General features: G+C 41.8%; 1 protein-coding gene across 1 annotated transcript in view; it reads right to left on the bottom strand.

Moving 5' to 3' along the window:
• The window catches only part of MYH15 (myosin heavy chain 15), a 152,859-nt gene that overhangs the window by 14,285 nt on the left and 111,684 nt on the right, over positions 1 to 26,890 (bottom strand). The window contains 5 exon segments of the mRNA XM_078058924.1: positions 5,220 to 5,316; positions 8,392 to 8,562; positions 11,462 to 11,587; positions 15,407 to 15,608; positions 15,824 to 16,015. Of these exon segments, the coding sequence (XP_077915050.1) occupies positions 5,220 to 5,316; positions 8,392 to 8,562; positions 11,462 to 11,587; positions 15,407 to 15,608; positions 15,824 to 16,015 (788 nt within the window).

Genomic DNA, 26,890 nt, shown 5'->3' on the forward strand with positions numbered 1-26,890 from the left:
AACTCCCATATAGCAAAGGAAACAGTTAAAAAAAATGAAAAGGCAACCCATGGAATAGGAGGAAATATTTTTAAATCCTATACCTGATACGGGATTAATATCTAAAATACATGAAGGACTCATACAACTGAATAGCAAAACAGAACAGAAAACAAAAAATATGATTTAAAAAATGGAATGAGGAACAGAAACATGCAAAGATGCTCAACATCATTATCAGGGAAATGCAAATCAAAACAACTATGAGATACCACCTCACACCTATCAGAATGGCTAAAATAAAACAAACAAACAAACAAACAACAACAAGAAACGAGTGTTGGCCAAGATGTGGAGAAAAAGGAACTCTCATGCACTGTTGGTGGGAATGCAAACTGGTGCAGCCACTGTGGAAAACAGTAGGGAGGTTCCTCAAAAAATAATTACCATATGATCCAGTAATTCCACTACTGGGTATTTACCCAAAGAATATGAAAACACTAATTCAAAAAGATATATGCACCCCTATGTTTACTGTAGCATTATTTTCAATAGCCAGAATATAGAAGCAACCCAAGTATCCATCAAAAGATGAATGGATAAAGAGGTGGTATATATACACACGGAATATTATTTAGTTATAAAAAAGAATGAAATCTTGCTATTTGCAACAACATGGGTAGATCTAAAGGGTATAATGCTAGGTAAAGTAAGTCAGTCAGAGACAGATACCATATGGTTTCACTCATATGTGGAATTTAAGAAACAGAACAAACAAGCAAACAAAAAAAGAGACAAATGAAAAGCTGGCTGTTGGGGTGCCTGGGTGGCTCAGTCATTAAGCATCTGCTTTCGGCTCAGGTAATGATCCCAGAGTCCTGGGATCGAGCCCCACATCGGGCTCCCTGCTCCACGGGAAGCCTGCTTCTCCCGCTCCAACTCCCCCTGCTTGTGTTCCCTCTCTCACTGTGTCTGTCTCTGTCAAATAAATAAATAAAATCTTTTTAAAAAAAAAAGAAAGAAAGAAAAGCTGACTCTTAAATATAGAGAACAAACTGGTAGTTACCAGATGGGAGGTGGGTGGGGGGATGGGTGAAATAGGCAAAAGGTATTAAGAGTATACTTATGTCGATAAGCACTGAGTAATGTATAGAATTGTTGAATCACTATGTTGCATATCTGAAACTAATATAACACTGTACATTAATTATACTGGAATTTAAAAAAAATGAACAGAGGATCTGTATGGACATTTTTTCAAAGAAGATATATATATATGGCCAATAGGTGCATGAAAAGGTGCTCAACATCACTCACCATCAGGGAAATGCAAATCAAAATCACAATGAGATATCAAAAAGACAAGAAATGACAAGTGTTGATGAGAAAAGGGAGCCTCTGTGCACTACTGTTGGGGATGCAAACTGGTGCAGCCACGGTGGAAAATGGTATGGAGTTTTCCTCAAAAATAGAACTACCATATGATTCAGCAATCCCACTTCTGGTTATTTATCTGAAGGAAACAAAATCACTATCTTAAAAAGATATCTGCATCCCCATGTTCATGAGAGTATTATTTACAGTAGCCAAGACATGGAAACAACCTAAGTGTCTATCAACAAATAGAAAATGGGGTATGTATATATACACACAGAATGGAATATTATTCAGCCATAAAAAGGAAGTCCTTACATTTTCAATCCTTAAGGGCATTATACTAAGTGAAGTAAGTCAGAGAAAGACAAATAATATATGATCTTACCTATATGTAAAATCTAAAAAACCAAAGTCAGAAACAAAAAACAGATTGGTGGTGGCCAAAGGCAGGGGTATATGGGGGTGGGAAAAATGGGTCAAGGTGATCAAGAGGTACAAAATTCCAGTTATAAAATGTAAGTCCTGGGAATGTAATGTTGAGCATGGTGACTACAGTTAACAATACAGTGCTATATATTTGAAAGTTACTAAAAGAGTAAATCTTAAGAGTTCTCATCTCAAGAAAAAAAATTTTGTAATTATGTGTGGTGATGGATGTTAACTAAACTTGTGATAATCATTTCACAATGTAAACAAACATCAAATTATTATGTTGTACACCCAACACTAATGCAATGTTGTGTCAATTTTATCTGAATATAAATAAATCCATAAGTAAAGAAATAAAACTTCAATCAAGCCATTTGTATCGCCTAGCATGCTTCCCCACCCCACCTTAAGGTACAATCTGACAGTAGATAATTAATTACGAATTTTAAGCTTACTAAGGCAGAGACCAAGATATAAGGAAATGAGACAATTCTATTTTTTTCAACAAAATCTATTCTGTCTTCGTCTGCCTGTCCCTTTCCCTCCCAGGTTTAAGAAATTTGAAGATTCATAGAATTATGTGTTTATAGGAAGTTCTAAAACCAACAGCAGTTTAATCGCTTAAAACCAATTTACTGAGGCCAGTAAACTTACTGAGTGGTCAAGGAAGCCACAAAGAAGAAAACTGAAGAAGGCTAGAAGTGGTTGCTGATGTTAATGATGTTCCTCCCACTTGAGAAGGCAAAGCCTTTGTTAGGCTTAGGTTCACATCTCAGCCCTGTGGTAGCCACGGCTGTACACAGCTCAGATTTCCCTTCAAGGAAAGAATTTGCCATTCAGCTGTGAGGTGGGCACTTATCTGAAAACCTCCAGCTGCAGCACCTTTGGGAGCTGCTGTAGCATTTACCCTGAGATCACCGCTCCCCAGGCGGCCCCCAGCCACCACCTGGGCCCAGCAGTTTTGAGGATCTGGCCATTTCTGCCCAACCTGGGGTTCCTTTCCAGGCAATCTCTGTGCTGGAGACTGCTCAGAGGTGCACTGCAGGCTGAATCAGCTCCTAGCCCATCCTCCTTCCTTCACCCTTTCCTTTCATGGGTGTCAGACTCGCACTGTGGTCTGAAGGCTTTCTCTGCCTGATCCTGCTTGCTCTCCCCTTTGTCTTTCCAGGTGTTATGTCCAATAAATCTCTTGTACTTCTAGAACTCCATCCTGGCATTTGGTTCCCAGAGAAGCTACCCCAAATCACATTTTGTTTCCTTATCTTTATAAGTGAAGATACTATATCTGTAATTAGATTTGTAAGGATTAAATAACATCTATACTTAGATCCTGAAATATAGAATGCAGGTGAAGATAAAATGGAGCAGGTGGATGGGGGAGGGTGCAGAAAAACTGTCTGTACCTTCTACAATGGTTCTAAGTTTTAATCCCATGTCCTGCTTTATAGCACATTATTCTGGGTACTGGAGAGAGAAAACCTGATGAGCTTCCACATACTAGAGGGAGATACGGGGGAAGATAAATGCTCAATGGGGACTGGCCATAGAACTATTGTGGTTGGGGTCACACCAGTGTCGTATGATATTCCCAGAGGATTTTTCCTAGGAAATGAAAACCATATTTAGGCCCCTTTCAAAATGACATTTTCAATTGGCACCAATGACGCACTATCACGAAACACCCCGCCTCATAGTCCTGGTGGTTGTTTTGATGCTAAAGGAGAACAGACTGGATTGAGTCAGCATCTATCTTGAATATTTCAAAACCAGGTACTGATATCAAGGAATGTGGAGGGTTCTCTTATGTCTCTAAAGTTACAGCACCTAGCTTGATATCTTGTGTGAAATAGGTGCTCAGTAGGGGTTATCTGATTTAATGGCAGAAAATCATTGCATAATTGAATAGATATAGTCTCAGCACTGTGCAGACACATGGAAGACATTAAAAACTATACCTCCATACTAGTACATGAGGGAACAATAAGGTTATTGCTAAGAAGAAACAAAGATAAAACACAATAGAACAAGAATACATTCTTGGGGACAATGAAAACCAAAAAAGTATAGCCTTGGTGTTTTGTTGTATAATGAACTTGTCTTCACAAGAAAAAATGTATGAGTAATCCACAGGAAAATAAAGAGAAGAAAAACCCGGACATTATTAACAAGCCTCATTTACTCCCCCAGCATAGGTGGCTTCCTGCCCCTCGCAAAAGAAGAGTAGAATACCACATCTTTCATGCTCCCAAGCTGTTTACTTCCTTAGCTGCACATACCAGGGGCTCACTCCTGAGTGGTTTTGGTATAACAAGCATAGTCTAAAGAAGTGTCAGACTAACTCGTCTTAGAAAAGAACCACTTATTCGGTGAAGAAGAGCTGTGCAAGTAGCTCATTTCATCTTAATTAGCCCAAGATGATGTTTCTGAAGTGCTCTGCTTTCTCATCAACACTTTTTCCTGTTGCAAGGGAAGAAGACTTTGGCATCTCTAACAGCAACTCAGCCTCAGGGGCCAGAATCAAGACGGGCAGATCCAAAGTTGCTGTGAAAGTGGGTGGTGCCGGGAATGAATTTGCCTTTTCACTGGCACGAGCTAGATCACGCAGCGGGAGAGGGCTAGAACGTGACCTCTGGCGTCCATGTTCAACAACTGGCATGTGCGCCCCTACTCTGTGCCAGGAAGATGCCAGGCCCCCGAGTGGCGCATGACACGGTGCCTCTGCTCTCAGGGACTCTTATCTATGGTCCCCTCCAGTTGAAGAAAGGGAAAGACAGGTTGGAAAATGAAAATGAAAGGGAAGGATTATCTTGTGGCTTCAGAAATGCCTTAATTCCCGGTAAGAAGTCTTCCCGCTTCTTCGTTACTTGCTGGAGACCAACGGTGGTCCACAGGAAAATGAGCGGAGAGCTCGGGAGGCCCGTCATTAACAGTTGTGCCTTCACACCACCTGGCACCGGCACCAGATAGAGTCCTCGGGGGGCCTGGAGGGTTGGTGCCACCAGAGCCTGGGAGTGAAGATGTCCCCTGCTCCAGTGTCGCCAGGGTCCCATGTCACCTGCCGGCCGAGGAGCCGCCCCAACTCTCTGTCAGCCCCTTCATTTACACATTGTTCTCACTCAGCCTCTCACAGGAAGGCATCTTTTCGGCAAGTGCTGTAGACGTTATGTGTGAAAAAAAAATCAGCACCATATAAATAGCTTTTCACTTCTAATTGCGACGTGCCGCTCGCATTTTGCTTCCTGCGAGCTCTGGAAAGGGACCGACCCACACCACTAATGGCACAGGAGCCCCGGGACTGTCAGTCAGCGTCTACCGCTGGGAGAGGGCAAAGATGGAGAGAGCGCGGCAGGACACCCGGAAGGCCATTTCAGGCTTGAAGGAGCACGTTTCTCCAGCGCCCCGACAGCCAACAGTTTCCTGGAGTACCTGATCGCTCAGCTCTTGGACGCATCGCTCCAGCCTGAGGGCTCCCTTCCTGGTCTCTGAGCTGCGACGGGTTTCGTCCTCCAGTTCACCTTCCAGTTCGTGCACCTGCAACCAAACCCTGACCTCAGACCACAGGCTGGCAGCCAGCAAGCCAGAGTGACATCACATTGGCCGACTGGCACAGTCCTTTGCAATAGAGCGAAGTCATCTGGAAAGCTGCATCTACTCTTTTTTTTTTTTTTTTCATTTTATTATGTTATGTTAGTCACCATACATTACATCATTAGGTTTTGATGTAGTGTTCCATGATTCATTGTTTGCGTATAACACCCAGTGCTCCATGCAATACGTGCCCTCCTTAATACCCATCACCAGGCTAACCCATCCCTCCACCCCTCCTCTCCCCTAGTGGGAGGGATGCATCCACTCTTTCTGGCCGCGGTTAAACAGGGCAGCCTCCCTGGGAACGCTGCCTCACCAAAAGCGAGTGGATTGAATTATGTGGGTTTATAAAAGACCTGTTTACACTCTGAAGGCTGGGAAGGGCTCGTCCACGCTCGACAAGTTGGGCTCATCCATGCAGAAGTGACAAGTTTCCTGTGAGGTCACAAAATTACACACATACACGTGTGTAGGAACGTAGGTGAGCATACAGAGAATAAGCTAGATAGAGCCCACTTTAAGGATCCAGCCACTGTACTATGTGATCTTAAGCTTCTTTCTCCCCGTTCAGCTCTGATCTCTGAAATCTGACCTTGAGGCTATGGGGCCTAACGGGCAGGCGCTGGCCGACAGCCCTGTTTTGTGGGAGAGCTGTATAGACTAACAATCTGCCTGCAGCCTGACGGAGTCCTATAAGCAAAGTCAACAGTCATTCCACAGATATTTTATGCTTGCCACCCACCAGACCCCAAGGCTAGGGATACAGCAGTGAACAGAACAAACAAAAATCTCTCCCCTGTATGAGCATACATTTTAATGAGGGGAACACACAAAGCAAAATATAGAATATGTTCGGTGGTGAGAAGTGATTTGGAGAAATAAAACGGAAAGGGGGGTAGAGAGTCGGGAGAGGAAGGGTGTTGGCTCCTCTTTGTCTTCCCCTCAATGTCCATGGCTCTCTCCCTGCCTTCTTCTTGACACAAAAGCCACCTTCTCAACAGGACCTTCCTGACTACCCTTTTAAAATTGCACAGTCTAATGCCCTGAGGCATGAAATTGCCTGGCATGTCTGACCCCATCTCTCACTCCCCGCCTCCCTCCCTCCCTCCACTTCAGACACACTGTCCTTGCTCGTCCTCGGGGAGGGCAAGTCAGCAGGTGTGCATGTTCTTTGTAGGTGAAGCCCACTAAAATAATCTTCTAACCCCCTGTCATATAGGAACCTAATACATAGTTCTATTGGATGAGACATGAGACGAAGAGGGCCCCTTTAAGATGAGGTTTTTCTCGCGTGTGTGTATTTTTAAGTTGATTAACACTCCTCTGGGAAAATCATTTTATTACATCAAATCCTAGACATCATATAATTTCACCTGTAAATATTTCGTTATGTAATCCTAACAGATGATAGTCTTATGATTATGTTTTTAAGAAAATTAATCATAATTCCTTAGTATCAGCCGATATTGGGAGCTCATTGCTACTGAGTTAGCACTGGTTCTATGCCTTAGTGGTGGAGAAACAGCAACTGGAAACAAAATTAAATCCTGCAATGTTAAATTTGAATTGGAAATGCCGGTATCATTCCTGTATTTTTTATTAGGGAAAAGAGACATATTCTAAGTTCTTTAATCTTATACCTACATGTTTTTTCTCATACTAAAAGATCTTGGTTCTTACACAATAAAGATTAAATAATTATTCGTTAGAGAATTATATTGGTCTTATTGATAGTAGTAATGATAAGATATTGTTATTTGAAACTGCAAGTACGGTTTGCTTTATTGCTGATTTTTTTTTTCTTTTGTCCTTAGATGTATTCCATGAGGGATGTACAAAGCACTATGCTTAAAAGTCACTGGGAATAATTCTTCTGTGTGTTTTATGTCTCCCAACTCGATACACAGTTAGCTTCACTTGTTTCCATTTGTGTTAACATTCTAGGGATTGATTTGTTTTATTCTGCTTGTTGATTTAAATTTGTTTTTTAATTATGAAGCATGTAAAAGCATGTAAATGTTTTATGTGATTTTGCAATCAAAACAATGGAATGAGGTTCATTCAGAAGGTCTCAGTTTCATCTCTGTGTTCTCCTCCTATGGGTAGCTAATGTCTAATCCTGTCACCCCTTCTTTTTGAAAACACAAGCAAATGTGTATGTGCACCCGTCTTCTAGATTTCCCCTGCTCTTGCGCAAAAGCTTGTAGATTCTACCTGTTGCCTGTGCCTTTTATCATCATTGTACCTCTAGATGGGATCTCCAGAACCTACCACAGAGCTCTTCCTCATTCCTTTTCAATCAGCATGATTATCTGGAGGTACCATGGATGTGCATTGGAATTCTACTGTATGGATATACCATAAATGTGCAAAAGCAATACTGTATTTTTCAGGGGCCCTTCTGAACCGTCAAGTCCCAAATATTCTCCCTATCCTTCTAGCATTTGTCACTCAACTTGTACATAGTCATTGAAATCGATTCAATAGTTTTAAATATCCTATTTTTAAGAGAGATCTTCCTATTTGTTGTTAAGCTCCCTGAAGGCAGGTGCTACATCATTGCTGTCAGCCCTTCCTATATCTTCACTAAGCATTTCTTGATCCTTGTTTAGTTGTTTCCCTCCCACTTGCCCTGGCAGATAAAAAATGGGCCTTCTCTGCAGAGAAATAACAGGAACAAAGGCACAGAAGCAATACTGCGCAGGTGTTCCTGGAAGTAGCAGGTAACCCTGGCTCTTGGGGGCCTGGAGTTGGTGCGGCTGAACGGGAGAAGATGCATTCTCACCGAGCAGGAAGAGGGAGGGCAGAGTTAATCCAGTCCAAGAAAAGTCTTGATTGATGGTCCAAGGTCAAGCAAGAATGAATGAATATATTGAGATCCGACACTCTCAATGATCTAGAAGTGCTAAAAGCAGAAGTGATGAGAGAGATAGGGAACATTTGGAGTGATATTCCAGGACAATAAGGTGTTGAACTGGGAGTCATCATGACCTCATGTTGACCCATGCAAACACCTACCCTAGATTCTAGTTTCTGGATTTGCTTTCTATTCCCCATCATGGCAGTCTGTTCAGCTTCATCCAGCCTTTTTTGTAAGTCTTTAATTGTCTGCTCCATATTCTTTCTCATCCTCTCCAAGTGGGCATTGGTGTCTTGCTCCTTCTTCAGTTCTTCTGATATGTTTGCTGCCTAAAACAGAAAGAAAAGAGCTGATACCATATGATCCAGCAATTGCACTACTGGGTATTTACCCCAAAGATACAAATGTAGGGATCCAAAGGGGTACGTGCACCCCGATGTTTATAGCAGCAATGTCCACAATAGCCAAACTGTGGAAAGAGCCAAGATGTCCATCGACAGATGAATGGATAAAGAAGATGTGGTATATAAATACAATGGAATATTATGCAGCCATCAAAAGGAATGAGATCTTGCCATTTGCAACGACGTGGATGGAACTGGAGGGTATTATGCTGGGCGAAATAAGTCAAACAGAGAAAGACATGTATCATATGACCTCACTGATATGAGGAATTCTTAATCTCAGGAAACAAACTGAGGGTTGCTGGAGTGGTGGGGGGTGGGAGGGATGGGATGACTGGGTGATAGACACTGGGGAGGGTATGTGCTCTGGTAAGCACTGTGAATTGTGCAAGACTGTTGAATCTCAGATCTGTACCTCTGAAACAAATAATGCAATATATGTTAAGAAAAAAAAGAAGAAGAAGAAGTAGATAGCAGGAGGGGAAGAATGAAGGGGGGGAAATCGGAGGGGGAGACGAACCATGAGAGACAATGGACTCTGAAAAACAAACTGAGGGTTCTAGAGGGGAGGGGGGTGGGAGGATGGGTTAGCCTGGTGATGGGTATTAAAGAGGGCACGTTCTGCATGGAGCACTGGGTGTTATGCACAAACAATGAATCATGGAACACTACATCTAAAACAAATGATGTAATGTATGGGGATTAACATAACAATAAAAAATTTAAAAAAAAAAGAAAGAAAGAAAAGAGCTGAGAAAAGCTGGCAGCCAACTGACCTTCACATTTCCACCCACAATCTTCAGGTCATGATCTGACTAGATGTCCTGCCTTCCTCTGTATATTAATCTCCTCCCACTGCTCTGTTCCTAACCTGGGTCACCTTTGAGTTTGTTAACAATATGGCAATCAAGATGACATCAGCTACCAGAGAGACTGGGGTGAGGAGTAGCAGAAACAGACCAGAGATGAAGTACAGCATGAACATTGCACAACACCTGTATCGAAAGAAAGCTTGAAGCAACAGCCTTGAATGGACGAAAGCCCGGGACGTGTCCTATAATATCATGTACCAAGACAAGTATGGAAGGGTGCCTATGAAAATCTTTCACATCTCGCTTTTATAACTCTGTGACTCACAACAACAAACAAGTTTAAGGCTCCAGGAATTTGGCAGCTACAGATGCTCTCAGTGCCAATAATCTGGCACAAGGAAGGTTAATTCTTGTTTGTGAAGCCTGCTCTTGGCTTTGGCTATGTGTACAAGGGCTTGATGTCTCGACAAAATTATTAAGAACCGGTTCATGAATCTCTCAGTGCATTTAATGTAAGAACGCTGTCCTCCCAGCCAAAGCTTCTCTGTCTATCAGGTTACCGACCATCTGTATAATTTAAGTGTGAGACGTCTGTGCAGATGGTGAGGGCAAAGAATGAATTATGGAGGCAACTCTGGGTTCTGCTATGTGGGGCTGGGACTCAGAGATGAACTATTAGAGAACTGGAAGGTGGGGGAAGAGGTAGTCGTTTCATTTTTCAACACTGTCAAAAAAAATCTTATAAAGGCACGCTGGAGCAGATAGTCTTCATAATGTGTGACTGCATACACTTCCCAAGCTGGAGTAGACACTCTTTTTATTCCATTCTCTCGATGGGGATTTTAATAAATGTTAAGCATATTATTTTTCTCTTGGCCATCAAACATTTTCAAGCTTTCACACACCTCTTTTCCATCACAGAGCAGAAATGTCTGCCTTGATACAAAATGGCTGAGTGATAGGCACGCTTCTCTATTCTTAGAGAGGGCTGGATTCTACAGTGACCTGGTGCCCGGGATTTGGTGCAAAGGTTTTGTTTAGCTCCTCAACTGCCAAATGACTCAGGCAAATATAGACACAAGCTCTTCCCCTCTTCTGAATTTTTAAAACGACTAATATGAAATCTAATACAAAATGTCTTGTCTTCCCAGTTTCCACATCCTTTCGTCAAGAGGATCAGCTTCCATTCACATAGCAAAGTCAGGGCTGCTGCACATAGGTGGGCGTTGATGGACTACACAGAGTCACTTGATGGGGATGGAGTGAGCGGAGGCTGCAGTTAAGTGCATACTCTGCTCAGCAAGCCTGGGACCTGCAAGGTCCTCTACCTCCCTCTGCTAATTTTCATGCTGAGTGTTATCTTCTGCTTGCTAAGCCCTTTGAGAGAAGCGCTGCATCTGCCCACAGGGGGTACCCAGCGGTGGCCTTTCTTCAGTTCCCACAAAGCTTCAGACAAGGCTGGCCACCAATGCTGAGCTTAGTGCCATTTAGGAAAAGCACCCCCATCAACACTTTTAAACTTGCAAATAAAGAAGGTACACCAGCCCTGAAACCCTTCTTTACCAACCTGCTTGTGCTACTCAAACAATAGTATAGGTTGTAAGAAATGAGTGAAATAAGCTTTCTTTCCAGATCATCATCATCAAACCATTACAGACACTAGGAAAATAGCTATTTGTAGGGACCAGGAAGAATTGTTTCTAGACTCTAGATGGAAAGTGGCTTAACTTAAAAAAAAAAAAAAAAAAAAAAAAAAAACCTCCTGCTTTCATAAGGTTTTGCTTATAGCAATTCAATTGCTCCTTTTTATTGTCAGAGTAGGTTGGAAGGGAGGAGCTAATTGACCTAATTTTTCAAAATGGGAACAGAGAGGCAGAGGGGTCAGCTAATCTCCTCCTGGCTGTATGGAGAATCAATGGAATTCTTTTTGGCTGCAGATCTGCCCCTGCCCCTTGGCTACTGCTCGGGTCAACTCTGGAAGACAGGAGTGAGCAAGCAGTCAATGGATCCACCTCAGTGGCTGTCTTCTTGGCCTTCTCTTCTGCATTTTGACACCTCTGCACTGCCTCTTCGGCTTCATTCTGCATCCTGCCAACATCAACCTCCAGTTTCCTCTTCTGGCTGAGGAGGATAGTATTCTAAAGCAAAGTGGCACTCTCCTTAGGCAAGTTGAGACCAGCGAGGCAAAAGCAAGCTGGTGGGTTGAGGACATGCAATGGGAATGGGCTCTGGCCAGGAGCAAGTTCTGTTCTAAGCAGCCACAATCAGCGAAGCAGTACTTCCAACCCCAGGAAGCCTCCCTAGAAAACTCCCCTTTGCCAACAAAGGCATATTTGCATGGAAGGTATTTCATCCGTTAGAGGTTCAGTATTAAAGAGATAGTTTGTCTGAATAAGAAAGTAGAAATGGATCCAGATTATCTACAAACCACAACTATGTGTTTGGTTTTCAACTTGTTGAGGAATACGGTGTTCTGCCTTTTGTTCTTTGATGTGGTAGAAGCAAGTGTTCCAGAGCACAAGTCAGGGTCAGCTGCAGGCATTTGGGGAGCAGGAGGTTGGGGAATAAAAATCAGTTTCCCACATGCTGCTCCAGGAAAAACAAAAACCCCACTTCCTCTTTATCTACCTCCCCTTCTACCTGACTTTGCAGTGAGGAGACGGGAAGTGCAGCTCAGATGAGCCTCATCCCCCAGGCCTTAGGAGCCCTCCGCCACGTGGGAGGATGCTTGGTGTTTTGTGGCTGGTACTGTCCTAATTCTTTCTTTCCTGGTTGTGACACTAGAGACTGAGGCTCCTTTTGCTGCTATTTGGTCCATGTTTGAAGCACGGTTTTTCTGAGGGTGTGAAACCTTAGCACAGAGAATGTAATATAAAAAGCACAGGTTCCTATTTTTGATTTCTCTTCATTGTCCTTTCACTTTTCTCTAGCTAATTCCTCTCTCAGCAGTAGGATTGTACCTTGGAAATAGAAAGATATTCTAGCCTCACAGGTTCTGCCCTGCTTCCTCAATGGCATGAAGCATCTTCATCAAGGCTACCATGCTCTGTCCTCACAGAGACCTAGGTTCTATGCCCCCCACCCCAGGATTTTCCCTGGTGGTGGTGGTGGTGGTGGTGGTGTTGAGGATAAGTGTATTTTACTGGATATTTTCTGGATGCTCACTGCACATAACTCCATAGAAACTCTTTCTTTGTAAAGGAAGGTATAAATATAAATGCTGACTTGTTTATACGTGGAATCATTTAAAATCTGCTAGGGAGATAATGGTCAAAACCTTTTCAAGCTGAATGACTCTAATTGGCTCTTTTGGGGAGGAAGGGGGTTAGGAGATATTGTGCAAGGGGGCAATCTAGATTGTCACAGCTCAGGTTTGAAAAAAGAACACATATAATCAGCCAAGGATAAGTTTGGCCTTGTATATTTATTCTAGGCCTAGAGGTCTGGGAATGCAGAAGAGACTAAGAAGTTTCCATAAAAGGTTCATTATGCTTTCAAAAGATTGACAGCATTCTATTAATTGCAAGGTACCCCCACATGATTAATGTTGGGGAGAGGTCCTTGTGAGCAATGTAGTATCACCTAGATATGCTGGTCAGACAATGTGGTATCACCTAGATATGCTGGTCAAAGGGACCAGCAGCGTCACCTGAGAATTCATTTGATTCCTGGGTCCCACTGCAGAGATTCTAATTCAGTAGGTCTGAAATGAAACCTGAGAATTTGCATTTTTGTGTTAGTTTCTGTTATATACCTAAAGTGTCAGAAACTCTGCCCTAGAGATCAGGTTTCCACGGCCTAATTTTCTTTTTGTTTTTTTTCAAATTCATCTCCCCCTCCCTGTGTCTGCTTTTGCTCTGGTTGATGTGCTCAGCTCTCTCTAGGCTAGTGGTCTTTCATCATATTGGGACCCACTGGTGCATTATCAGTTATAATATGCATGGCAAATGATTTATTACCAATAGCTATTAAGTACTACAGATAGATGATTACTTTTTAAAAATTCAATACCCGACTTTATAAGAATCCTGCTCATTGTATTTAGATAAGCTTTCCTGAGAGAGAAAGAAAATGTTGAAGTGAGTTAGCCTGCCGGGAATTATGCATAACACACAGCCTATTTGTTCCATATCACATGATATCTAAATAGGGTTGTGTCATGCACAATGTTTTGTTGGACACGAAAGTCAAACGTAGGCACAAACTAATTGCAGTGCCTTCCAGCTGGTACATCTTTGGCTGATCCTTCCTTTTTCCCAATATTTCTAGGTAGGGGCACAATTGGCAATCTTGGAAGGGCAATTCTTTGTGAAGTAGGATTATCCTGCACCTAGCACTAGTATCTCTGAACTCTGCCCACTAAATGTCAGTGGCTCTCTCCAGTCACTGTGGCAACCAAAATGATCCCACAGATGTTTCTAAATACTCCAGGTATGGCAGTTCTGCCTATAGTCGTTTTAATCCACCTTCACAGCAATCACCAGAGTAAACTTCCTAAAATGAAAATCTGATCCTTTCACTCTTGGTTATTCAAAATTCTTCAGTGGATCCCCATTAGCTGCAAGACAGAATTCAAGCTTCATCAGTCTCAGACTCAAGGTTCCTGGGGACCTGGCTCTCCTTGCCTCTTAGCATTATTTCTCTGATCTCTCCTACACTCTGCTCCACCATGTTCGAGTGAGTATAGCAATTTCCCTCAATAGCCCAAATCTCCTCCTCCCCCATGCTTCTGTCTTTGGTTTCACAGCCCCAGTTAAGCGTATTGTGCATCTAGCTAGGTCTAGGACTGTCAGGGAAGGCTTTCTGTAGGGGTGTGCTTGCTCTGACACTACACTCCAGCAGTGCACTGCAGTTCCTCGCTTGGGTCTCCACTTTTTTGGGACAGTGGAGACATTCTGCATGTATCCCATGCATACCTGCTCAGGTTATGGTGGGTGCCATAGAAATGTTGAATGACCCATTTACTGTACACATTTGTCCTAGCCACAATGGTTTCTCCTGATTCTGTGAGAATGGCAAACGATCTAAGAATTCTTGCTTCATGTCACTTGTATAACCTTCCATGAGATTCCAGAGTCCTGACAGCTCATCAAATCTGTCAGCAGCCACTTAGAATTGTTAGAAATCTCCTGGCTCTGAGGCAGGAACATTTTTTTTTTTTTTAATCCTGGCATGCTGGGAGAGTATGTGGCTTGGAGGGAACAGGAGAAGCAGGCAAGTGGTTCTGGTACACTAGGGAATGTTCATGTCTCCCCAGAATTCTGGCTATTGATGCTCTGAGAGTCCATTCTTTTGGACTTAGTATTATGGGTTCTATTGGGTCCCCACCAAAAGAGATGTGCTGAAGTCCTAACCCCAGATCTCTGAATGTGAACTTATTTGGAAATAGAGCCTTTACAGAGGTAATCAAGTTAAAAATGAGATCATTAGGAGGTGTCCAAATCCAATATGACTGATGTCCTTATAAAAAGGGAAATTTAGACACAAATACTAACAGAGGAAAGATGGTGTTAAGACATGGAGAGAGAATGCCATGTGAAGGCAGAGGATTGAAATGATGCAGCTCTAAGTTAAGGAAAACCAAAAGATTGCCAACAAACCACCAGAAGCTAGAAAACGGCAAGGAAGGATCGACCTACAAGGTTCAGAGGGAGCATGGCCCAGCCGACACCTTAGTTTCAGTCTTCCAGTCTTCAGTACTATGAGAGAATCAATTTCTGCTGTTTTAAGCCACCCAGTTTGTGGTCCTGAGTTGTAACAGCTCTAGGAAACTAATACATCTGGGAATGATTGAAGAGTGTGCCAATTGCTCTGCTGCCAAAGACTCTCCCAGTGCCTTATATGCCATACCCAAGCCCTGACATGGCAACTATGTATGGTCCAAGGCTGAAAAAGAGGTGGAAACAATGGCCTTCACACAGCTGATGCAGCTAATGGGGAGAGTTTATGGGCCTCACCTGGGTATGGAAAAGATTGATTCTCTCCGTGGCCTGCAGGAGCCCTTCCTCTGCCAGCCTGCATCCGCATTCTGTCTGCTTGTACAAGGACCTCAGTTCCTCCAGCTCGGACTGGAGAAGAGAGTTGTGCCTCTCAGCCATAGCCACCTGCTCTTTCAGCTCACTGCTCAGGTGTGTGCTGTCATCTAGCTGCACCCAAAGGGTCCTGCGAGAGAAAACACAGGCCTGGGGCACAGATCGCTCTGAGTTCAATGGGATATGCACCTGCATGCATGCTCTGAGCAAAGCTCCACCCATTTAAATTTAAGTATGTTCCTGCTCTCTTGAAGGATTAGATTTGTTGCCCTTACTTTTATTGCTCAACACAATCTGTCTCTTGGTTTGTTTATTACCTGCCCCCATATTACAATCTGAAATACCTTGACCTGAGTCTGAAGCTGGCCCAGGGATTTGGTTGCCTCTGACACCTGCCAGTTGGCACAGCTAAGCTGGAGTTCCATCTCACTGAGGTCCCCTTCCACATTCTTCTTTAGCCGGATTGCCTCAATTCTGCTTCTAGTTTCAGAATCCAGACTAGACTGCAGGGAGTCAATAGTACTTTGCTGGTTCCTCCTAATTTTAGAATAACATTCAGGGGAAAAAAATCATGCACCCAAATTAAGAAAGGTTACCTGCTGTGTACATAATAGTTTAGGAAACAGAAAAAAAAGTAAAAATTCAAGAAAAAGTCTGGGTAATTAACAAAATGAATCTAAGGGGTTGTCATTTTAAAAACATAGAGGTTGGGGCACTTGGGTGGCTCAGTCAGTTAGGTGACTAACTCTTGAATTCGGCTCAAGTTATGATCTCAGGGTTCTGGGATCAAGCCCTGTGTCCAGCTCTGCACTCAGTGGGGAGTCTGCTTGAGATTCTTTCTCTCCCTCTCCTTATGCCCCTTGCCCCACTTTCAGGCTCACACATGCTCTCTCTCTCTCTCTCTCAAATAAATAAATAAATCTTTAAAAAAAAATAGAGGTTGAAGGGTTAGGTTAGTGAAGGTTAACGAGCATCATAACAGATTAAGATTCCCAGGACAACTTCCCACAAGAATCAAGGAAAGTACCAGAATCTTCATGAGGTTCCAGTGGGGCAGCCTTAGCCTTATCTAAGATGCCCTAGAGGACAGCATAGGGCAAACACCTGGATTTCCTAGAGTGGCTAAGGAAGAAGGAAGGATGCTCTTCCGACAGCCATAATATTTAAACTACTTTCAATGGTGAAACATGTGTGAACAAGGCAAGAAAGAACCACCCAGGCTAAAGTCTCAAGGACCACCAATACTGCTCTAATGGCCTATAGATGCTTAGCTCTTCTGTAATAGCATGGTTATCTTTCTCTAGGAGTTGGAGTACAGTCAATGGTAGGCTGAGAAAACCAACTGCTGTGTAAGGATTAAGTTGCCTCAAATTCCTTCCTAACAACAAAGCCCTATGCTGAAATTATGTTTATAAAGTGACAGAAGCTTAGACAATAAATGTGTGTTCAGAAAAGCCATGAAAAAGTCTGGGGAACTCATGACAACCATTTCCCAGGCTTCTTGCTGTTAGTTTGGGACTTTGTGACTGAATCCTGGCCACTGGATTATGGACAGAAATGTTTCCAGGCCTTGCCCATACAACATTTTCACTTGTATGGTCTAGTACTCCCCTTTTCCTCATCTATGGCAAACTTGGTGGCCATATATAGAAGATTGTGGCATCGCAAGATGGAAGGAACCTGGGTTCTTGAATGACTTTGAAGAATAGTGGCTCACTCTCTAGCCTAGCCTACATTGGACTTGGACATAAAACAAAGATAAACTTTGATAGTTTTAAGTCATCAAGATTTGGTGTTTGTGAACCAGGACAGGTTAACTGCTATAACAAAAACATGCCCTGTTAAGTTTACCTTATGAAACAGGACTTAGTGCTGTACAGACAAGACAGAGGTGGGAAGAGTCTTCCTATTCTTTTAGAGCCCATTATCACAAATAGCAGGAATGTACTCATCTTGGATCAGAATTAGGTCTGCATTGAAATGTCATTGAACCTGTGTCCTGAGCTCAGAGGCCAATCAGGAAGGCATATAGCCCACATGGGGTAGGAGTGTGGTTAGAGTTTTCAATTGGATGACAGGGGGAGGGGCCACTTGTCATGACCACTTTTCTCTCCATTGGTGGGACGAAGTCTCACAAGTAGTTATGGAAATGTATGGGAGAATGTAAAGCCCAGAGTTAGCACCTCTCCTCTGCGAACCCCATGTCCCTGTGCCCCACAAGTTGAGGTCAGCCTCTCATATCTATTCTTATGTCCTGGACTTCTGTTCAGCTTCCATTCAGAATCCTACAGGGATGCCAGTATATAAACTTAACAGAGACTGTTATGGCTGAAAATGTACCTCCCCATTTATATGTTGAAGCCCTAAACCCCAGTACTTCAGAATATAACTATCTCAGAGATATGGCCTCTAAAAGAGGTGATTAAGGTAAAATGAGGCTGTTGGGTGGGGCCTAACTCAATCTGATTTGTGTCCCTATAGAAAGAGAAAATTTGGACACACACAAACACACCAGGGATGCACATGCACAGAAGAAAGATCATGTGAGGACACAACAAGAGGGTGCCATCTGTAAGCGAAGGAGAGGCCTCAGGGGAAACCAAACTTGCCAACACCTTGATTTTGGACTTGCAGCTTCCAGAATTGTGAGAAAATAAATTTATGCATTTAAGCCACTCAGTCTGCATTTCATTATGGCAGCCCAAGCAGACTTCGACACGGACTCACATTCTCAACATCACTAAAAGCTTTAAGACATTTCTTTGTTTTACACTGAGAAAACTTATTTTTGCCACAGCTGACTCTCCTTCTGTAGGAACACTAAAGCATTCCTAGTTTGGTGTCAAAATCCTCTGTAGAGAGATACATTCTACTTAAGCAATGTTTCAAACTGTATTTTTCTACAGTTGTTTATGAATCTTCATGAGAGCCTGCAGACAGTAGAAATTACTGTGGTTTGGGAGGCTTGGATAGGATACAGGCCTAGAGAATGGCCTCTACACTATCAATACATTTCATGTATAGTTATATTTTAAAATGAAAACTCCTCCAAGTACCTTTAAAAAAAAAAATGAAGCTCTCAGGACCAGAACAATATAGTAAGAAGTTCTTCCCCTCACCCCCAGAAATGTGGAAGACAATTTGAAAAAGGAAACCAAACGCAAAAAAAAAAAAAAAAAATCAGTATAAAAACTTAAAACTTAAGGAGAGAGACCATCAATAAAACAAAAAGGCAACCTACTGATTAGGAAAAGATATTTGCAAGTGATGTATCCAGTAAGTGATTAAGATCCAAAATATATAAATAACTTATACAACTCAACACCAAAAACAATAATAATAATGATAATAATCTGATTTAAAATGGGCAAAAGACATGGACATTTCTCCAAAGAAAACCTATAGATAGCCAACAGACGCAACAGATGCTCAACATCACTCATCATCAGAGAAATGCAAATCAAACCCACAATGAGATATTACCTCACACATGTGAGAATGGCTAAACTCAAAAACAAAAATAATAAGCATTGGTAAGGATGTGGAGAAGAAGAACCCTCATGCACTGTTGGTGGGAATGCAAATTTGTGCAGTCACTATGAGAAACAGTATGGACATTCCTCAAAAAAATCAAAAATAGAATTACCATATGATCCAGTAATTCTACTACTGGATATTTACCCAAAGAAAACAAAAATATTAATTCAAAAAGATATATGTACTGCTATGTTTATTGCAGCATTATTTACAATAGCCATGATATGGAAGCAACCCAAGTGTCCATCAATAGATGAATGGATAAAGAAGATGTGGTACAGACTTCCAGGGGGAGATGGTGGGGTAGGAGGACCCTAAACTAACCTCATCCCATGGATACAACTAGATAATAACACATCAGTGTAAATAAACCAGAAAACAAAACACAGACTGGAAGAACTGACTCTCCACAGGTGAAAGTTGAGAAAAGACCACATGGAGGAGAGTAGGAAGGGCAGAGACATGGTTGGGACCTATATGGACCTATGGGATTGTCCACAGTAGTGAGGAACATAGAGATGAGGGAAACAGACCCTCACCCCAAGCACCCCAGGCACAAGGAACTTGCATGGGAAAGACAAATCCCCATAACATTTGGCTTTGAAAACCAGAGGAGCCTGGCTTCACAAGTTCTTACAACTGGGCTTAGTACCTGGAACTTTAAAAATCAGTGGGATGGGTTCTGGGAGAGCAATGGAAAACTGAAGCCCATCCTTAAAGAGACTGCATGACAAACAGCCCCTCAAAGATACAGCATAGAAGCAGCAGTTTGAAAAACACCTGGGCATCCAAATTGGCAAGGAAGAAGTAAAACTTTCACTATTTGCAGATGATATGATACTCTATGTAGAAAACCAAAAGACTCCACCAAAAAATTACTAGAACTAATACATGAATTCAGCAAAGTTGCAGGATATAAAATCAATGTGCAGAAATCTGTTGCATTTCTATATACCAATAATGAAGCAGCAGAAAATGAAATCAAGGAATCAATCCCATTTGCAATTGCACCCAAAACAATAGGATACCTAGGAATACCTAACTAAAGAGGTAAAAGATCTGTACTTTGAAAACTATAGAACACTTATAAAAGAAACTGAAGAGGACACAAAGAAATGGAAAGGCATGCCATGCTCATGGATTGGAAGAACAAATATTGTTAAAATGTTTATATTACCCCAAACAATCTACACATTTAATTCAATCCCCATCAAAATACCACCAGCATTTTTCACAGAACTAGAACAAATAATCCTAAAATTTGTATGGAACCACAGAAGACCCCAAATAGCCAAAGCAGTTCTGAAAAAGAAAAACAAAATTGGAGGGATCACGATTCCAGATTTCAAGCTATATTACAAAGCTGTAGTCATCAAGACAGTATGGTACTGGCACAAAAACAGACACATAGATCAGTGGAATAGAATAGAGAACCCAGAAATGGACCCACAACTCTATGGTCAGTTAATCTTTGACAAAGCAGGAAAGAATATCCACTAAAAAAAGTTTCTTCAACAAATGGTGTTGGGAAAACTGGACAACATGCAGAAGAATGAAACTGGACCACTTTCTTATAACATACACAAAAATAAATTCAAAATGGGTGAAAGACCTAAGTGTGAGACAGGAAACTATCAAAACCCTAGAGGAGAACACAGGCAGCAACCTCTCTGACATTGTCTGTAGCAACTTCTTACTAGACACATCGCTGGAGGCAAGGGAAACAAAAGCAAACGTGAACTACTGGGACTTCATCAAGATAAAACAAGCAAAGGCAACAATCAACAAAAACTAAAAGGCAGTCTACTGAATGGGAGAGATATTTGCAAATGACATATCTGCTAAAGGGTTAGTATCCAGAATCTATAAAGAACTTATCAAACTCAACACCCAAAGAACAAATAACCCAGTTCAGAAATGGGCAGAAGACATGAATAGACACTTTTCCAAAGAAGACATCCAGATGGCTAACAGACATATGAAAAGATGCTCAATGTCACTCATCATCAGGGAAATAAAAATCAAAACAACAATGAGATATCATCTCACACCTGTCAAAATGGCTAAAATAAACAACACAAGAAACAACAGGTTTTGGTGAGGATGCAGAGAAAGGGGAACCCTCTTGTACTGTTGATGGGAATGCAAATTGGAGCAGCCACTCTGGAGAACAGTTTGGAGGTTCCTCAGAAAGTTAAAAACAGAACTACTCTATGATCCAGCAATTGCACTACTAGGTACTTACTCAAAGGATACAAAAATACAGATTCAAAGGGGTACATGCACCCCGATGTTTATAACAGCATTATCAACAATAGCCAAACTATGGAGAGAGCCCAAATATCCATCGACTGATGAATGGATAAAGAAGATATGGTATATATATATATGCAATGGGTTATTACTCAGCCATCAAAAAAATGAAATCTTGCCATTTGCAACAACGTGGATGGAGCTAGAGTGTATTATGCTAAGTGAAATAACTCAGTCAAAGATAAATACCATATGATCTCACTCATGTGGGATTTAAGAAAGAAAACAGATGAACATATGGGAAGAGGTAAAAAATGAGAGAGAGAAACAAGCTATAAGAGACTCTTAACAATAAAGAACAAACTAAGGGTTGATGAAGGGAGGTGGATGGGGGGATGGGCTAGATGGGTGATGGGTATTAAAGAGGGCATTTGTTGTGATGAGCACTGTGTGTTGTAGGTAAGTGATGAATCACTGACTTCTACTCCAGAAGCCAATATTGCATTATATGTTAACTAACTAAAATTTAAATTAAAAAAAAAAATGCCTGGGGTATAAGGGAAGATTTATTTGCTCATCTTCATAAGGCCACTACTTTTAAGAGCAGGACACATAGCTGATTTTCCTAACACATAGGAACAGACACAGAGAGTTAGACAAAATGAGTAGAGGAATATGTCCCAAATGAAAGAACAGGGCAAAATCACAAAAGAGCTTAACAAAACCAAGATAAGTAATATGCCTGAAAGAGAATTTAAAGTAATGGTCATGAAGATACCCACAAGAGAGTGGGTGACCTTAGTGAGGCCCTCAACAAATAGATAGGAAGCATAAAAAAGAAAGAGATGAAGAACTCAACAACTGAAATTAAAAATACACTAGAGGGAATAAATAGTAGACTAGAGGAAGCAGAAGAACAAATCAGCAACGTGGAGGATAGAGTAATGGAAAGAAATCAACCTGAACAGGAGAGAGAAAAAAAAAAACAACTGAAAATAGACCTAGGGAACTCAGTGACACCATCAAGCATAATAACGTTCACATTATAGGGATTCCAAAAGGAAAAGAGAGAGAAAAGGGGGCATAAAATCCATCTGAAGAAATAATAGCTGAAAATGTCCTGAATCTTGGGAAAGAAAGAGAAATCCAGATCTAGGAGGCAATGAGAGTCCCCAAAAAAATCAATCCAAGGGGGTCTACACCAAAACACATAGTAACTAAAATGGCAAAAAGTAGTGATAACAGGAGAACTTTAAAAACATAAAGAGAAAAGAAAACAGTTACATACAAGGGAAACCTCATAAGGCTATCAGCTGCTTTTTTAGCAGAAACTTTGCAGGCCAAAAAGAGAGTGGCATGATAGATTCAAAGTGCTGGAAGAAAAAAACCTATAGCCAAGAATACTCAATCCAGCAAGGCTACTATTCAGAATAGAAGGAGGGATAAAGAATTTTCCAAACAGGGAGTGCCAGCTCATACTCCCTGTTCTTTCTCTCCTCCCAGGGCACCAGGCGCATGAGTTATAGGAACTCATGACAATTAAAGCAGCCCTACAAGAAATGTCAGAGACTTTTTGAATGGAAAGACTATAAGGAGGAATGAGAAAAGTAGGAAGCACAAAAGCAGTAAAATTAAGTATATCTATAAAAATCAGTTAAGGGACTCACAATATAAAAGGATGTAAAGCACTACACTATATACCTAAAATGTGGAGGGGAGAGGAGTAAAGAATGGGTTCAAATTTAAGGGGCCATGAACTAATTTGGATTGCTATATGCATGTTATATATAAACCTGATGGTAACCACAAATCAAAAACCAGTAATAGATATGCAAAAAATAAAGAAAAAGGAATCCACGTATATCACTAAAGAAAGCCAGCAAACCATGAGAGGGAAGAGCAAGAGAAGAAAGGAACCAAACTACAAAAACACCATAAAACAAGTAACAAAATGGTGCTCGATACATACCTATCAGTAATTACTCTAAATGTAAATGGACTAAATGCCCCAATCAAAAGACATAAGGTGACAGAATGGATAAAAAAGCGAGACCCATCTATATGCTGCCTACAAGAGACTCATTTCTGACCTAAAGACACAGATTGAAGGTGAAGGGATGGATGTGGCCATGTGGCTCATCTTCACTGTCATCTCCTTCGCACCACTCCTCTGGCTCTACTGCCAGCCTGACAGTGCCACCTACCCATAATGCAGCCTCAGCAAGGAGAAGGGTACATCCAGCCCTGCTGCAACAGCTCCTTCGTCCACCCTGGCTTACTGTCTAGGACTGGTCTAGGACTAAGCTGCATATGCACATGCTCAGCAAGAAGCAGTACCCTAGGGCCACAAAGGTGTCTGCAGGACTACAGAAAGAGGGCTGGGTGCAGCAGCAGGGGGTATGCAAATGCAGGAAGAGCCAGAGGACAGCAGCCTGATGTGGGCAGGGCTGGCAGCCACTCATATACTACGCCAGGGTCTAGCCAGGGTCAACTTGGGAGCACTGGCTGCTGGAGGTCCATGCCCCAGCAGGGGCCCGTCAGGTGTCAGGTCACACTCCCTGTTCTCTCTGTCCTGCTGAGGTGTCAGGCACACAGCAGCGTTTGCCGAGGCAAGGTGGCCTAGGTGCGCCAGAGTGCTTCACCTTCATGTTGGCAGTGATGGATGTGTTGCTGCTCCGCTGGTTCCCCTTCTTCTTCAGCTACAGCCTGCAGGGCATCTGCCCCAAGGCATGCCAGGTGAGGACCTGCTCTTCAAGTTCCTTTTCTGGATTGGCTACTGCAACAGCTTGTTCAACCTGGTCATCTTCATCATCTTTAACCAGGACTCCAGTGTTCCTTCAAGCACATTCTCTTCTGTTGGTGGAGAAGGGGCTTCAGGCAATGAGCTGCATTCCCCACTTGGCAGAGACCCTAGGCAGCTACCTGCAGAGAAGCGGGAAGGCTGACCCCCAGGAGAAAGTGGGGGCAGCTTCCCCAGAGACCCAGGGATGGATTGGCCTCTAGGCCACAGTGGATGGTAGGGCAGGGCAGGAGTCTCTGAGAGACTGCAGGGCATCTGTGGAGGGGAGACAAGAGAGGGGCAATCCCTCTGCCTTCCCATCTCAACAGAGGGCTACTTCTGGGACTCTGGGCCTGGATCTGGCTTTGGGAGCCATGCGGTGGTGTAGCTGTGAGGTCAGGGTCTTAGACAGCAGAAGCAAATGCAGCCTCCCACACAGGTGAGAAAGGAGCCCCCATCAACACACACTACTACCCCGATCCACCTCTGAGCAAGAGCTGACTTCCTCAAGACCTAGGACGGGCAGCTGTCTTGGGGGAGGAAAGAGGGCACTGACAATCTTTGGTTACTGAAATTATTTAAATGTTTGCCAAAATTGATAGCCAAAACAGCCAAACTATTTTCTAAATAAACCTTTGTAATACAAAAAAAAAAAAAAAAAAGTGAAGGGATGGAATAGCATTTACCATGCAAATGGAAGTCAGGGTAGCAATACTTATATTGGACAAAATAGACTTTAAAGCAAAAACTGTAACATGAGACAAAGAAGGACACTGTATAATCATAATGGGAACAATCCAACAAGAAGATATAACAGTTGTAAATATTTAGGTACCCAACATGGGAGTACCCAAATACCTAAAGAAGCTAATAACAAACATGAAGGAAGTAATTGATAATAATACAGTAATAGTAGGGGACTTTAACACCCCACTTACATCAATGGATATATCATCCAAGCAGAAAATCAACAAGGAAACAGTGGCTTTAAATGATATACTGGACCAGAGGGACTTAACAGATATATTCAGAATATTCCATCCTCAAACAGCAGAATACCCATTCTTTTCAAGTATACATGGAACAGTCTCCAGAACAGATCACATATTAGGCCACAAAACAGATCTCAATGAATTCAAAAGATTGAAGTCCTATCATGCATCTTGTCTGACCACAAAACTAGAAAACAATCAGAAGAAAAATCTGGAGAGATCACAAATGCATGGAGGTTAAATAACATACTACTAAATAATGAATGGGTCAACCAAGAAATCAAAGAAGAAATTTAAAAAATACATGGAGACAAATGAAAATGAAAACACAAACATCCCAAAATCTTTGGGATGCAGCAAAAGCTGTTCTACGAAGAAAGTTTATAGCAATACAGGACTACCTCAAAAAGCAAGAAAAATCTCAAACAACCTATGCCTACACCTAAAGGATCTAGAAAAAGAAGAACAAACAAAACCTCAAACCAGTAGAAGGAAGGAAATAATACAGATTAGAGCAGAAATAAAACAAATTAAAAATAATAGATCAATGAAACCAGGAGCTAGTTCCTTGAAAAGAGCAACAAAATTGATAAACCTTTAGCCAGACTCATCAAAAAGAAAGAGAGGACTCAAATAAACAAAATCAGACATGAAAGAGAAATAACAACTGACACCACAGAAATACAAAGGACTGTAAGAGAATATTATGAAAAATTATATGCCAGGGCGCCTGGGTGGCTCAGTCGTTAAGCGTCTGCCTTCGGCTCAGGTCATGATCCCGGAGTCCCGGGATCGAGTCCCACATTGGGCTCCCTGCTCGGCGGGAAGCCTGCTTCTCCCTCTCCCACTCCCCCTGCTTGTGTTCCTGCTCTCGCTATCTCTCTCTCTGTCAAATAAATAAAATCTTTAAAAAAAAAAAAAAAAAAAAAAAAAGAAAAATTATATGCCAACAAACTAGACAATCTAGAAGAAATGAATGAATTCCTAGAAACATATAACCTCCCAAAACCGAATCAGAAAGAAATAGAATTTTTTTTTTAGAAACAGAAAATTTGAACAGACCAATTATCAGCAATGAAATTGAATCAGTAATCAAAAAACTCCCAACAAACAAAAGTCCAAGACCAGATGGCTTCACAGGTGAATTCCACCAAAAGTTTAAAGAAGAGTTAATATCTAATCTTCTCAAACTATTCCAAAAAATAGAAGAGGCAGGAAAACTTCCAAATTCACTCTATGAGGCCAGCAGTACCCTGACACCAAAAGCAGATGAAGACATTACAAAAACAGAGAACTATAGGCCAGTATTTCTGATGAACATAAATGCAAATATCCTCAACAAAATATTAGCAAACCAAATCCAACTATACTATATATTGAAAAAATCATTCATCATGAACAAGTGGGATTTTTTCCTGGGATGCAGGGGTGGTTCAATATTTGCAAATCAATCAATGTGATATAGCACATCAACATCAAAAGAAAGGATAAAAACCATAGATCTTTTCAATAGATGGAGAAAAAACATTTGACCAAGTACAACATCCATTCATGAAAAAACTCTCAACAAAATAGGTTTACAGGGAACATACCTGAGCATAAAAAAGACCACATATGAAAAACCCACAACTAACATTATACTCAATGGTGAAAAACTGAGAGCTTTTCCCCTAAGATCAGGAAAAAGACAAAGATGTCCACTCTCATCACTTTTATTCAACACAGTACTGGAGGAGGGAGTCCTAACCACAGCAATTAGAGAACAAAAAGAAATAAAAGGCATCCATATTGGTAAGGAAGAAGTAAAACTCACTATCTGCAGATGATACTACATATAGAAAACCCTAA

Source organism: Halichoerus grypus, chromosome 1 (assembly GCF_964656455.1).
Source record: "Halichoerus grypus chromosome 1, mHalGry1.hap1.1, whole genome shotgun sequence".
NCBI lineage: Eukaryota > Metazoa > Chordata > Mammalia > Carnivora > Phocidae > Halichoerus > Halichoerus grypus.